At 34.6% G+C, this 14,378-nt stretch overlaps 2 protein-coding genes across 2 annotated transcripts; both read right to left on the bottom strand.

Moving 5' to 3' along the window:
* Positions 1 to 1,825: 1,825 nt before the first annotated feature.
* LOC111025443 (protein S-acyltransferase 8) lies at positions 1,826 to 7,436 on the bottom strand. Its single transcript, XM_022303307.2, has 5 exons — positions 7,092 to 7,436; positions 5,588 to 5,773; positions 4,563 to 4,868; positions 4,099 to 4,332; positions 1,826 to 2,729 (listed from the first exon to the last, which is right to left on the bottom strand). Exons 1-5 carry the CDS (start codon positions 7,128 to 7,130, stop codon positions 2,217 to 2,219), a joined length of 1,278 nt encoding a protein of 425 aa, XP_022158999.1. The 5' UTR covers positions 7,131 to 7,436; the 3' UTR covers positions 1,826 to 2,216.
* A 4,773-nt stretch (positions 7,437 to 12,209) lies between these two features.
* LOC148208213 (uncharacterized) lies at positions 12,210 to 14,378 on the bottom strand. Its single transcript, XM_088120152.1, has one exon. The coding sequence runs from the start codon at positions 14,364 to 14,366 to the stop codon at positions 12,210 to 12,212; it is 2,157 nt and encodes a 718-aa protein (XP_087976278.1). The 5' UTR covers positions 14,367 to 14,378.

Below are 14,378 nucleotides of genomic sequence, written 5' to 3'. Positions count from 1 at the left end.
TATTGAAGTATAAATTTCAAAGGTAATTATAATATACTAAAGTTTTTTCCTAATTGTCATAGGTGATATCATGTCAAATTCAATAAAGAATTGAAGTGAGTGCAATGACAATATGGAGAAACTTGTTTAGATGTCACCACTAGTAGTGAAAAAGATAGACAAAAATACGAAAAATACCTCGCTCAAATGTGAAGTTTTCATGGTAGAGAATGCTAGGAGACTCCTTACTAGGATGATCATAATTGATTAATTGTCTTTTAAATTTTTTTTATAGCGAAGAATTTAGGTAATTCGTGGAAAGCATCGTCACTTTATAGGAACCGAAGATACATTTTGGAGAAAGTTTAAAATTTTACAAAAATAACACAAATAAAATCAAATTCAAATTCAAATATAAGGTAAAACATATTACAAAAATAATAATAATTTATGATATGTTTGAAAAATAAAAAGTTATGAAATTTTAAAAAATACTTATTAAATTTATATTGTGGATTGAAATTTCTCACTATAATTTTATATTTTCAAGAATTAATAGAAATTATTAGACTTTTAGCTTATGTTGAAATTGTAACATATTAATTTTAGTTTTATTTCTGAATAGATATCCAAGAATTATAATTCATACATGGTGATAGTCTAAATAAATTTAATTGTAATTTTAAATTAACCAATAATAGTTAAATTACAGTGTATAAGAATATACCAATTAAGAAGGGCAAAAGAAAACACCAAAGATTTCTCCCCACTAAACCACTTTAACATACTAGTATAAGTCATAAGTTTTAATTAATTAATGTATCAAATTTGATAGAAAACATAAAATAAGTCACAGATATCACCTTTTTTTTTATAATTAACAATCAATTTAAATGAAATAATAAAACTTTAAATTTTACACATTACAGGGGTTTGAATATAACAAGAATGAAGTGGTAAAATAAACAAATGCCAAAATTGTAAAACAATGCACACAAGTAATTTAAAGGAATTCGAGAATTTCATTACGAGGGGAATATTGTTAGTATGATAGTGAGAAGGCAGTACGATAATTAGTTACGGATAAGATGGATATACATAGAGGTAGTAGGAGAGGATACCTCTTTGGGAATAGATTATGGTGAGGAACTTAGTTTATATGGATATAAATAGAAGAGATTGTTAGAAAAGCTATTATATTGTAATTATCTCTTTGATATGCAATATAGTTACTTAGTTTTGTTTAATAATATTTGGATTCCTAACACATACATTTGAGTTTTCTTTATACTAAAACGTTGAGATAACCGGAACATAATTTAATTAATTAAAAGAAAACAATAGTAATTTCTCTTATTTGTTAAACCAACATCCTTCTCTTTAATATATAATTGTCTCTTTAATATATAATGAGGGAAGTTGAGTTTATAGATGGTCAACGAGTATGATGGTCTTACCGATTATCCTGCATGTATTCACGTATATGTTACTGGTGGTTTTAAAAAACCTTGTGAGCTGACTTGGGTTACAAATGCGGTTCTAACCGTATTGACCGCATCCTTTGGTACAACGGATTATTCCTTACCTTGAGACCAAATTGGTTATCAGGTGAACTAGAAGCTATTCCAATAATAGAGTCGCCTTTGGTAGAGTTATTACGCAAACTTTGAATCTCCACCTTCACAATTTTTTAAAAAGATAACATATGTAATTATCTAAACAACACGATAACAATAGAGCGACCTGCCTGCAGTGATGACTCTTAAGAGTACAATATATTGAAACTCAAATAAATAATTGCAGCCTGAATTTTGAGCAATCAGAAAGCTCAATGAGTCCCTGGGAGGAAACAGAGGAATGAAGAATTTGAATTGAGAGTGCCAGAATGGAATGTTGTAAGATATAAACTACCAATAAAAAATAAAAATAAAAAAAAATAAAAAAGTTTGACAAACCAAATCACTAATACTCCTTCCAAACAATTACAACCGATACCAATTCTACCCTTCTCAGAAATTAGATGGATTTTCCAGCATAAACAAACAAACAAACAAAAAAAAAAAAAGGGAGAGAGATTTATATAATTTTGTACCTAATGGGATGAATTTGCCTTCCCATCACATTTTGTATTAGTTCCTGCAGCTTTGCCATCTTTGCATCCCAAGAAAAAGGAGCCTTCCTTTCTGCTAAACGAAACATCCATCACCTCAACTCAAAGATTCGATGTCAGTACGTAATCACTGTAATGCTTCCTTTGATGCTGCGTAACTTCGGCTTTCAGTGACGTTCGAGTTGGCAAAGGCCTCTGTTGCAATTTCCCAGCTGCTGCTTCTTCTTCCCCAACTTGAATGCCGATTATCTGATCGAATTGTTGGTGGTTGATGATCAGATTCCAAAGCAGGGTCAGTCTCTGGAGCGTTAAGGGACACTCCATTGCTCCCTCTGCCACGTATGTCCTCTGAAATTTCATCAATGTTACGCCGCTGGGAGATTTTCAACAAGTCTTCACCAATATCAAGATCATCTTCAACCTTCGAACGCGGTGGATGTGCACCCAAATCATCTGCTGCAGCACGGGGCAGCTGAGGAAGAACTTGAGGCCTTGGCACCTCCTCTTGAACAACTGCCCGAAAATTGTTTCTTGATGGTTTTACTTCTGTGCAAAATACTTCAAGAAAATTATTCCCACAACCCCGGTTGAAGACATTGATTCTATTGTCAGCTCTGTACCGGAAATTCTCGTAGGTTGTCTGTAAAACAAACAGTAAAATCAACCCAGCCAATAAGTAGGAGTAACATAAAAATCACCTGATTAATGAACTTAAAAAACCTGAATTTTCCTTTTCTTTAAACCATTTTGTACTAGAATCAGTTAAGATGTCAAATAATTTGTAATTGTTCAATCAAATTTACCTCACAACAGACTTATTATCAAGAGATGAAATGCAATTTTATTTGATAGCACAGCAAGCAACTATGGTGAAGTTCAATCCTCCATCACCAATATAGAAGTTTAACCACAATATGTGCTAGCAGTGCAGACCAATCAACTAAACTTTAACCAAAGATCAAATATTTTCATATCATATTTCATGATGTAACAAACCAGTAACTTCGTTTTACTAAGTGATTTCTTTTCCAAGGGAAAAAAATAATGAAACAAGGCCAGAAAAAAAAGAGAAACGAAACAAACCAAAAAATGAAAGAAGAGAAGAGAAGAAGAAATGAAAGAGAAAAAAAAGATATTCTCTCTCTTTTAATCTATCTGAAGTTTTATGATAGGCCTCCAGTTCGTTATACCCATGAGAAACAAAATAATCACAAGGCTAATCCATAGGGCCTATGTAAATAGTGACTTTCATGAAGCAAGGGGGAATGGCGGGTATGTATGCACAAAGGAAGTGAGATAAGGATGCTTTTGTGTGTGTGGCGCCGCCCTTATGCGGTAATTCTACTAAATAGCTCTATAAGGAAAGAGTTACAGGTTGGCTAGTTAGTTTTTGACTAAAAGAAGGTATTGGAGAGTATCAGACCTCTCCAATGGCTGCCTCTCTTTTATTCCCAGTAGATCGAACTCTATGGTGTGTTGAGAGTATCAGCTTTCACTGAGAAAGGTTTGTAACCTTTGGCACTCTACATTCTTCGCCGTTTGTGGGGGGTTTTGGCCAGGGAGAAGTCGGAGAATTTAATGGCGTCGAGAGCATGTGGTTTTGTGTCAGATTTAATGCCTCCTTTCAAGAGTTTGTTATTAAGGAATTTTCTAACTATGATTGGAGCATTCTTGTATAGCTAACTTATTTTGTAGGTGGATCCTATTTCTGAGCCATTGTTTTATCCGCTCCTTCAGTATTCTTTCATTTTGTCTCAATGAAAGCCCGGTTTTTTTATAAAATATAATTTACTAGTTAACCCAATATCCCAATCTCATCTATCCCATCCATGAAAAGAAACGATATTTTGATTTATTCACCTTTAGGGGAAATAAAGCTTTCAGAGGCTTCTCGAAAGAATTTCCATTTTGTCATTGCTGCTTGGTATCAGCTGTATAAGCCTAGTAATTATGTCTTAAAAATTAAAAAAACTGTAGGGTGGAAAAAGAAAAGTGGTAGAAGAACCAACCTGATTTGTCCCAATAAGATACAAATGGAAGCCAGTTAGCCCACCAACAAACCAAAGAGCGACGAAGCAGTAGGCCATTAATATAACTGATGCAGGTGATTCTTTCATTGCCTTCCAAACAGTGCTCTCGTATTGATCCATCAGAATCTTGATATAAAATGCTGACATCGCAAACACATACATGCAAAGAAGAGTTGACGAAGAAACAAACATAAAGAAGTAACGGTAGTTCCGCTGCATGAACGCAAAGATAGAGAGACAATATCAGATATCAAAATAGAAAAAGCCCCAGATAGTTCTCTTTTATCTTCTCATTTATTCATTAATATTTCACATTTTTTAGTTGATTGAAAGGAACCAAAAGAGAGCCAAAAGACTTCAAGTTCTACCAAAATCCAAGAAACCGTGTAAGACATTAAGTATAGAAGGGCAAATTGACATCGATTTGTACATCAACAACTTACCAGTCCAATACATTGGCCCACCCATGGGCAATGATGATCAAAGTGTTCCACACAATTGTTGCAAATAGAGCAATGGGAGCAACGAGGAGGACGATATAACATACACGTGTCACAATACTTTACTCTTACTGGGAGCCCATTTACAATAACTTCTTTCGTCCGAGGAAACTGGAGACTTGGAGTTTGCCTTCCCCCAATGTCAACTGATACCGAAGATTCAAAACGGATTTCATCCTCTGGTGGATGTGAACTGCGAGGAATTATTCCTGGGTCCCGGGCTGAAGTAAGGAAAAGAAGTACCAGTACCTACCATCATCATCAACTAAATTAATTATATATCATCAAAACCAAGAAGTCAACAACAAAAGTCGCTATGAAAAAAGTCTAAAGTTAGTGGGAAGAATAGGTGGTAATAAAAAGAGTGAGAGGCCTTGAAAAGTCTAGCTGCAGCAGGACAATAGGACCAAGAACAATAACAGTTTCTGTTGTCTTCGAAAGGAGATTATATGAAGGTTCAGATTTGGCATAAAATTCATAGTAGCAACATCAATCAGATATATATCATCCGAGATTACAAAAGTAGAGCTGAAAACATCATTTTATGTAGCCCCAATCATATTATGCGAAGAAATCATACGTCATGGTTTACCTAAAATATAATAGAAACTAAGCTCAAGTATCTCTCTCTCATGATATCTACTCCTTTTCAGTTCTAAGCTTCCCTTCAATTCATTAATTAGATACTAAACCATAGACAAGATGGTTCGTTAAAAAATAAATAAGACTGCATTTCTCTCATCAACAAGTTACTAACAACCAGACTATTCTGTTTTCTCTTAACATCTATAACAGACGAATCGATAAAATACAGTGTGCTTACAGTTCATCCAACGAAGTAAAAACATAGAAGGGATCAAATGTTTCATGAAAGATAGAACAATCATCCGCATCCATTTTTCATTGACAAACTTGAACATTAAAATTGCACATTACTTAATTGTCAAAAGAAGGTCAAGAGGTCTAACATATATGGTAAATAAAACTGCTGCGACGAGAATTGCATATCCAGCATTATATGATGAAAACTTATGTCGAAGATGTCTCGCAACAAATGCACAAAAGATGATAACTGGAACTGTAATCAGCAGTAGTGTGATAAGCAGTGACCTAGCATCAGGCCCAAAAATTAGCCTCCCACCAAGGATAAACTTCTGCAGAATCACAAAAGAAACAAGGGAAGAAAGTTAATCAATAATGTAGAACACAAAATTTTAAATGGAGAGGTGTGCATTTGAGTATTTTAACATTTAGGATGTTAAAAAAGGCATCAGGACAAATGAGACTCCTGCAAGTAATTATAAGCTCCACAAAAGAATAAGAAAACGTAGAGTTTCAGTAAAGGGGTGATGAAAGCAGCCCTGTTTTTAATGAGTACTTCATTCTTATCCAAACATTCCTTTCACTTGAAATTTGAGACGAAGTAAGAAATAAACTTTGAATGTAGTTTACACAAAAACTTCTAATTTAAAGTCAGGACTTCTAAGAAACTGCCTACCATTTCTAACAAAAATATGTCTTACAAATGCCATGATGTGATGTGCATATCACAAATAGGCCATAGAAAAAATCTCCAGCCCAAGAGGAGAGACCTTTGCAATCAAGTCAAATAAAGTAAGATGCCATCTTGAATAGTTCGGGCGAAGTGTCCGACTAGACTGTGAAGTGGCTCAAAACCTCATACACGCTTGACAATTATTCTACTAACAAAAATGCATTCCACGTTTCTATTTTACACTACTACTAAACTAAAGCAAAACCAGTGCTACATGTATCAGCAGTTAAAACATGAAAAAATATCTCTAGAGCTTAGATATATGAAGAACACATACCTCGATAATCAGCTGCATGTACTCATGTATTATACATAACTCACTAAATTTTCTTAGAAACCAAATACAAATAACCTCTGTCCATAAGACAGAAAAGATTCAAGCATATAGTTAAAGAGACCTGTGATCTAAGATTCCTCTTCTTTCTAACCACTTAATTGACCTACAAAAAGACGGAATAACTAGTTTTCACTTCTATTCCTCAGTTCAATCGGAAGAGATAAAATTCTGCAACATCAAGCGACCACAGAACGCAGATTATGCACAAATGACACAAGAAACAACCAGAACAAAGAAAGCTTAGAGCTAAGAACTTTATGAAATAAACGTGTCCAATAATGTTCCAGTAACCCAGCAACAACCACTATCCTTAGTTCAATCGCAGAACAAATACGGGAAGATAGTAAGCTTCATTTGAAAAATTTTCATCCTGCGTATACCACAAAAACAGAGTGTTCTTTGCGAGAAAATTAAGCTGCAATAATAAGGGCACACCAAAAAGACCTAGTTTTGAACTCCAAAGGAGGAACAACAAAAATCGACGACAAACCCTCAAAAATTAACCAAAAACCCAACACATAAGACGAAGAATTAAAAGCTAAAAAAGAGGATTGAAGCGAGAGAGAAAAAAATGACTCACATTACTTCCTTTCCAGACTTGGTAGACGCGATTCGCCATGAGAGAACGATGCCCGAATTCAGTTACGAATGGAAAAGGAAAGTAAGATTTGAAAGTGGCGGGGCGCTCGTCTCATGGGGCATTGAATCCCCCCAAAATCACATTGAAAAATACAAAATCTGCAATTGGGTGTGATCCAGAGGAATTGATTACAGGGTTGGACTGGGGTTTTTGGTCTTTAAAGTGAAACGAAATCACTTGGGGGAGAGAGACAGAAGAGAGAGAGAGAGGAGAGTAGGTGATTGATCTGTGAATGTGAGATGGCGGTTTTGCATTTTGGAATTCGGAATTTCTTTTTTTTTTTCTTTTTTTTGGTTCCTTTTTCTTTTTCCTTTTGCCTTTTCACAGACTGTGGAATGTTTTCGACCGAAATTCAACACATAAAAGGCAACGCCAAACTCTTTACCCATCAAAAAAGCAACCAAATTACGCCCCTAAGAATCTCTCCTTTCATCCTCTGTTAAGTTTATGCTCATTCACCACATGGAAATTTTCCCTTTTCTTCTTCCTTTTTTTTTCTTTTTAGTAAATTATGAATTTAGTTTCTTAAACTTTTGAGTTTGTGTTTACTTAGGTTAATTTTTCTAGTTTTGGGGGAGAAACCAATAACTAGAGATATTGATGGGAGCGGGGTAGGGACGTCCCTATTCCCGTCCCCATTTAATTCCACATCCCTGCATACTTCCCCAAGAAATTTAGCAGGGATTTTGGTGGGGATTCCGTGGATTGGTTACCTACAGGAAATTTCCCCCGTTTCTTTTTCAATTTTTTAAATTATTTTTCAGTCAATATTTTTTTCTAAAGAAATTTTTATATAATTTTTTAATTTCTAAAGATAAAACGTCATTTACCATATCTAATTTTATCAAATATATAATTGAGTGTATGGGTAAAGAATGATACATGACTTTTTTAGTATATGTATATATTAAGAAGAGAATACAATTATTTTAGTGTGTGTATATATATTTAAAAAAAGACACGTGGTGGGGAATGAGGAGTGGGACGGGGAATGTATTCTCGTCCCAGTTCCTGTCCTCGTTTAGGTGGTGTTCACACAAAATTTCCGGAGAAATTATATTTCGTGGAGTTGAACTTTTATATTTGTAGTATGTGTTGTATAGTGGATTCAATCTCTAATATTTATCCTCTGATTCTTTCTATCGAACTTGATGTGAAGATTGAGATGCTTGTTCTTGAATTTGGATCGAAGTTATATCCACATGGAAATTTTCCCTTTTCTTCTTCCTTTTTTTTTCTTTTTAGTAAATTATGAATTTAGTTTCTTAAACTTTTGAGTTTGTGTTTACTTAGGTTAATTTTTCTAGTTTTGGGGGAGAAACCAATAACTAGAGATATTGATGGGAGCGGGGTAGGGACGTCCCTATTCCCGTCCCCATTTAATTCCACATCCCTGCATACTTCCCCAAGAAATTTAGCAGGGATTTTGGTTGGGATTCCGTGGATTGGTTACCTACAGGAAATTTCCCCCATTTCTTTTTCAATTTTTTAAATTATTTTTCAGTCAATATTTTTTTCTAAAGAAATTTTTATATAATTTTTTAATTTCTAAAGATAAAACGTCATTTACCATATCTAATTTTATCAAATATATAATTGAGTGTATGGGTAAAGAATGATACATGACTTTTTTAGTATATGTATATATTAAGAAGAGAATACAATTATTTTAGTGTGTGTATATATATTAAAAAAAAGACACGTGGTGGGGAATGAGGAGTGGGACGGGGAATGTATTCTCGTCCCAGTTCCTGTCCTCGTTTAGGTGGTGTTCACACAAAATTTCCGGAGAAATTATATTTCGTGGAGTTGAACTTTTATATTTGTAGTATGTGTTGTATAGTGGATTCAATCTCTAATATTTATCATCTGATTCTTTCTATCGAACTTGATGTGAAGATTGAGATGCTTGTTCTTGAATTTGGATCGAAGTTATATGTTCTTCGAAAGTTTTCAAGTGTTCAAGTATTCAAGTATTCAAAGTCTTCAAATTGGTCTTCGAATCTTCAAGTCTTCAAGAGAGTCTTCAATTTGGTGTGAATTCTCAGGTCCCCTCTATTTATAGAGGTTTCCATAAGCTTTGGTGGGCCATTGGACTTGGGTAATTTTGGGCCAAGCCCAATTCTTTAAATGGATTTATTTAAATTTAAATATTAATCTACTTTATTTCATGGTAAATTGGGTTTTGGGCCAAGTTTGTGAACCAAATCGATTCCAAGCCCAATACTCATATGACCCAATTACATATTTTAATTGTCAAATTATCTTTAATTTTAATTTAGGGTTAATATATAATTAATCGCTAAATAAAATAGATAATGACGTGGCCGTTTATGATTGGCCCAAATTTTTTGGTTCTACAAATGCCCCCTTTTCGAAATTTATGCCAAATATAATTGTGGCTGAATTTCGAAAATATTGTGCAATCAAAAAGATGAATTTAAGTCATAATTTTGAAAAAAAAAATTTTAATCGTGGACCAAGATATCGTTGTAGGTCCAATTAACAATAAATTTGCATAATTTAAAATGAGACATCTGAAATTTATCCATTGAAATTTAAATTATTTTCAAAAGTTTTTTTTAACTTTGAATTTAATTTAAAAGTTAAAATATGATTCAAATTCGAATTTGGAATGAATTTGAAAATTTGGAATTTATCCAACTTTAAATTGAACGCTGGATTTATAGTTCAAATTTGAATTTTGGATCAAATTTGAAAATATGAAATTTATCGAACCCAATTTAAAAGTTGGAATATAATTCGAATTCAAATTTGGGATGAATTCAAAATTTTTGAATTTATCCAACTTTAAATTAAACGCTGGATTTATGGTTCAAATTTGAATTTTGGATCAAATTTGAAAATATGGAATTTATCCAACTCAACTTAAAAGTCGGAATATAATTCGAATTCAAATTTGGGATGAATTCAAAATTTTTTGAATTTATCCAACTTTAAATTAAAGGCTGGATTTATGGTTCAAATTTGAATTTTTGGATCAAATTTGAAAATATGGAATTTATCCAACCCAATTTAAAACTCGGAATATAACTCGAATTCAAATTTGGGATGAATTCAAAATTTTGGAATTTATCCAACTTTAAATTAAACGCTGGATTTATGGTTCAAATTTGAATTTTGGATCAAATTTGAAAACATGAAATTTATCCAATGTAATTTAAGAGTTGGAATATAATTCAAATTTTGGATGAATTTGAAAAGAATTTAAAATTGATATCCAATCAAATTTTGAATTTGAATTTGAAAAAACAAATCCTTGAGTTAAAATCCCACCCGATTTCAATTTCGAATTTGAATAGGAATCCTGAGTTGGGACTTGATTTGGGTCAACTTAAGAATCCAATCAAATTTCCAACCATTATTTGAAAAGGGAATCATATTTGAGTTGAGATTTGATTTGGGTCAAATTTAAATTAAGAATCCAATCAAATTTCCAACCATAATTTGAAAAAGGAATCATATTTGAGTTGGGATTTGATTTGTTATTCTGATTTGAACCTCAAATTTTTTGCCTATAAATTGAGCCTTCTGGTGCATTTGTAGAAGCACAGTAGAAGTCCAGTGAAAATGTTGGCTTCAAAATTTCTCCCATTCTTTCCTTTTTTTTTTCTCTTCTTTTTTTTTACTTCTCTTGTATTCAAATTTTAGAAAATATTTTTTTCCTTTCTTTTCAACTTAAAAGTATTTCTCCCAACAATTTCTTTTAATAGTGCGTTCTTTTTTTTAGGAGCTAATTTTATTTTGTCGCTTCTTCTATTGGAATTGGGATATCAAACTTTCACGCTTCACCTAATTATCAAGGTTTGTCTTCATCTTGATTTTTCTTTTCTCCTTTTTGTTTGCTTTTTTCCTCTCTTTTGCAACAAAGATAATCCAAGGATTGACAAGACCACTTAATTTGGTGAAGTATCCCTCACGGCTACCATCCTTTCGGGGATGACGCCTATATAGGGATATCGTTCGGCTCACACATCCTCGCGGGACAAGGCCACCTAATTTGGTGAAGTATCCCTCACGGCTACCATCCTTTCGGGGATGACGCCTATATAGGGATATTGTCCGGCTCACACATCCTTGCGGGACAAGGCCACCTAATTTGGTGAAGTATCCCTCACAGCTACCATCCTTTTGGGGATGACGCCTATATAGGGATATCGTCCGGCTCACATATCCTCGTGGGACAAGGCCACCTAATTTGATGAAGTATCTCTCACGGTTACCATCCTTTCGGGGATGACGCCTATATAGGGATAACATTCGGCGGCTACAATTTCTTCACCAACGATCAAGCAGCTACAATTTTTTTTCGCAAAGTTGCAATTTCTTTACTAACGATCATGTGGCTACAGCTTATTCGCTAATGATCAATCAGTTGCAATATCTTCGTCAACGATCAAGCGTCTGAAACATCTTCGCCAACAATAAATTGGTTGCAACTTCTTCGCCAACGATTAAGTGATTGCAACTTCTTCGCAAACCATCAAGCGGGTGCAATATCTTTGCCAACGATCAAGCTTGCAATATATTTGCCAATGATCAAGCAGCTACAATTCATTCGCCAAGGATCAAGCGATTGCAACTTCTTCGCTAACGATTAATCGCCTGCAATATCTTCACCAACGATCAATCGGCTGCAACATTTTCGCCAACCATCAAGCAAATATCAAGTTTGAGGGATGATATTTATCATGAGGGGCACAACCTAATTTGATGGTATATGCCCCCAGTGACCATCCTTCATTCTGCTACAAAGCTAGCGTTCAATAGGGTTAAGCGTCGTATCGTCACTCTTGGTAAGGTTGCGTTTTGCAGCGTTACTATGGTGTCACCATATTTTTTTTTTAAGTTTTTTTTTTAATAAAAACTTGGACTGAACTTAAAGATTTCTTTAAGCTGCCTACGTATCCTAGAAAGAGATCAAGTCATAACGTAGTTCAAATACAATATTATTTTTTTTGGGCCATTCACCTTTTAAACTCATGCGGGCCAGGAGTATCATGTAGTTTAGACTCTTACGATAAGGGGTGTTATATTTCAAACGCTCTCATTTTCATCACAACTTCTATATCCTCCATTTTTAGGATTGGTTGATATGAAAAGCTTTTGTTTTACTTTTAAGGAACCTTCTGTATTTATGAGAAGGGAGAATTTTCTTTTCATATGTGAAGGAACAATGCTATGAATTTTCTTCTCATCATTCACTTCATCGGATGATTTTGCTTCCACGGTCTTCATCATTCTTTCGTATTGATCGTTTGACACTTCAAGACGATCAAAAACAAATTTCAAAGATTGATTTTTCTTTGACGTGGAGATGCTTAGCCTTTGAAATACTGAAAATCGAGTGAGGATGTATGTAACACATTGACTTTCCTCTTTTGCAGTGGCCATACTCATCCTCTGAAAGACTAAAGGTCGAGTAGCTGAAGGCTTGATGCGATCGCATACAGAAGTCATTTGCTCAGTTATTTTAGAGTTGTCAATTTCTTCCACATTTATGTAATGTGAACTTGCAAGATTTTCTTTCTTCTTTTTTATATAGAAGAATTTTTTTGGAGAGAATTCTTTTAAGGTCGCCGATATCTGGGGTCGAAAGGAGTCTTTATTTTCTTTCCTCTCTGATTTAGGTTTCCTTGAATCCTTCTTTATTTGGTGTTCATGCTCTTTGCTGAGAATAGATGACTCTTTCCGAGCAAAACTTTGTTTTTGTTTCTTCTGACGAGTCACAGTAGCCCAGTTTTCCTCTCCCTGATCGACAGATTTGACAACATCTTTAATGGCATTTCTTGAAGTCTTCCGTTGAGAGCGAACAAATATAGGCTTCAACGTTCCAAATTGGATCAAGTCTATCCCCTTATTGTAGAATAGACTTTGAGGTGTTTGGCTATCTATATTTGTTGTTACTGCAGCATGATTTGATTGAGCTATTTCATTGAAATCCAACTCAATCTTTCCTTCTCGAGCTAAATTTAAGATACGCTCTTTTAGGACAAAACACTTTTCCACTGGATGACTGATAACTCGGTGGTACTTGCAATATTTTGGATTATCAACTTTACCCATTTCTTCTGGCCGTATACACTCAGGAAGTACTATCAATCGTGTTTCCAGTAGTTGTTCCAACATATAAGGGATATCGGAATCAGGAAAAGGATAGACCTTTTCTTGTCTTTCCTTCAAGCTTAGCCATCTTTTCCTATTTCCTTGTTGCTTCTCCATTCTCTTCCCTTTTATTTTTGAAAACAACTTGGGAGAGATTGTGTTTACACCAAAAAATTCATTTGAAGTTTTCTCAACACTTTTGCTTTCTTTCTCTAAGGCCAGCACTAAATAATCCTTACTTCCTTGATTAGCAATGCTTAGCTCCATATCGTGAGCACGAGTTGCTAGCTCTTCAAAGGTGCGAGGTTTTATACCTTGAAGGATGTAAAGAAGTTCCCAATACATACCTTGAGTGCATAATTCGATAGTAGATAGTTCAGTAAGTCTATCTTTGCAATCAAGACTTAGAACTCTCCATTGGTTGATATATTCGATAACCGGTTCGCCTTTTCTTTGTTTGGAGTTCGTGAGCTCCATCATGCTGACGGTTCTCTTCGTACTGTAAAAGCAATTTAGGAATTCTCTTTCAAGCTGTTCCCAACTCTCGATCGTTTCAGGCTCGAGATCAGTATACCAGTCAAAGGCGTTTCCCTTTAACGTTCTGACGAACTGCTTGACCAATTGATCGCCTCTTGTACCAGCATTCTCACAAGTTTCAACGAAGTGAGCAATATGTTGTTTGAGATTGCCCTTCCCATCAAAATGTTGGAATTTTGGAGGTTGGTATCCAGTAGGCATTCTCAGATCATTAATCCTCTTAGTATATGGCTTAGAATACAAGAGGGAGCTTTGAGAAGATCCGCCGTATTGCGCTCTGATCGTGTTCGTGATCATATCTTGGAGTTGCTGAACAGACAGCGAAGCGATCGAAGTGGAATATTGCGATTGATTTTCTTGAGCGATAGTCTTTCCCTTATCATTTATCCTGAGAGCAGGGGTTTGACTCGACTCAGCAACATCTCTGCTTTCAATCTGATTCTTCAGGGAAGCGATTTCATAATCTCTTTCTTCCACTGTCTTCATCAATGCAGCGAGCTTCTTTTCCATTTCAGCCATTTTTTCATCCATAGTACTTGCATCAGTCATCATAACAGAGACAAT

Source organism: Momordica charantia (assembly GCF_013281855.1).
Source record: "Momordica charantia cultivar OHB3-1 chromosome 11 unlocalized genomic scaffold, Mcharantia_2.0 BLBB01000011.1, whole genome shotgun sequence".
Lineage (NCBI taxonomy): Eukaryota > Viridiplantae > Streptophyta > Magnoliopsida > Cucurbitales > Cucurbitaceae > Momordica > Momordica charantia.
This window is presented reverse-complemented; position numbering and strand designations above follow the sequence as displayed.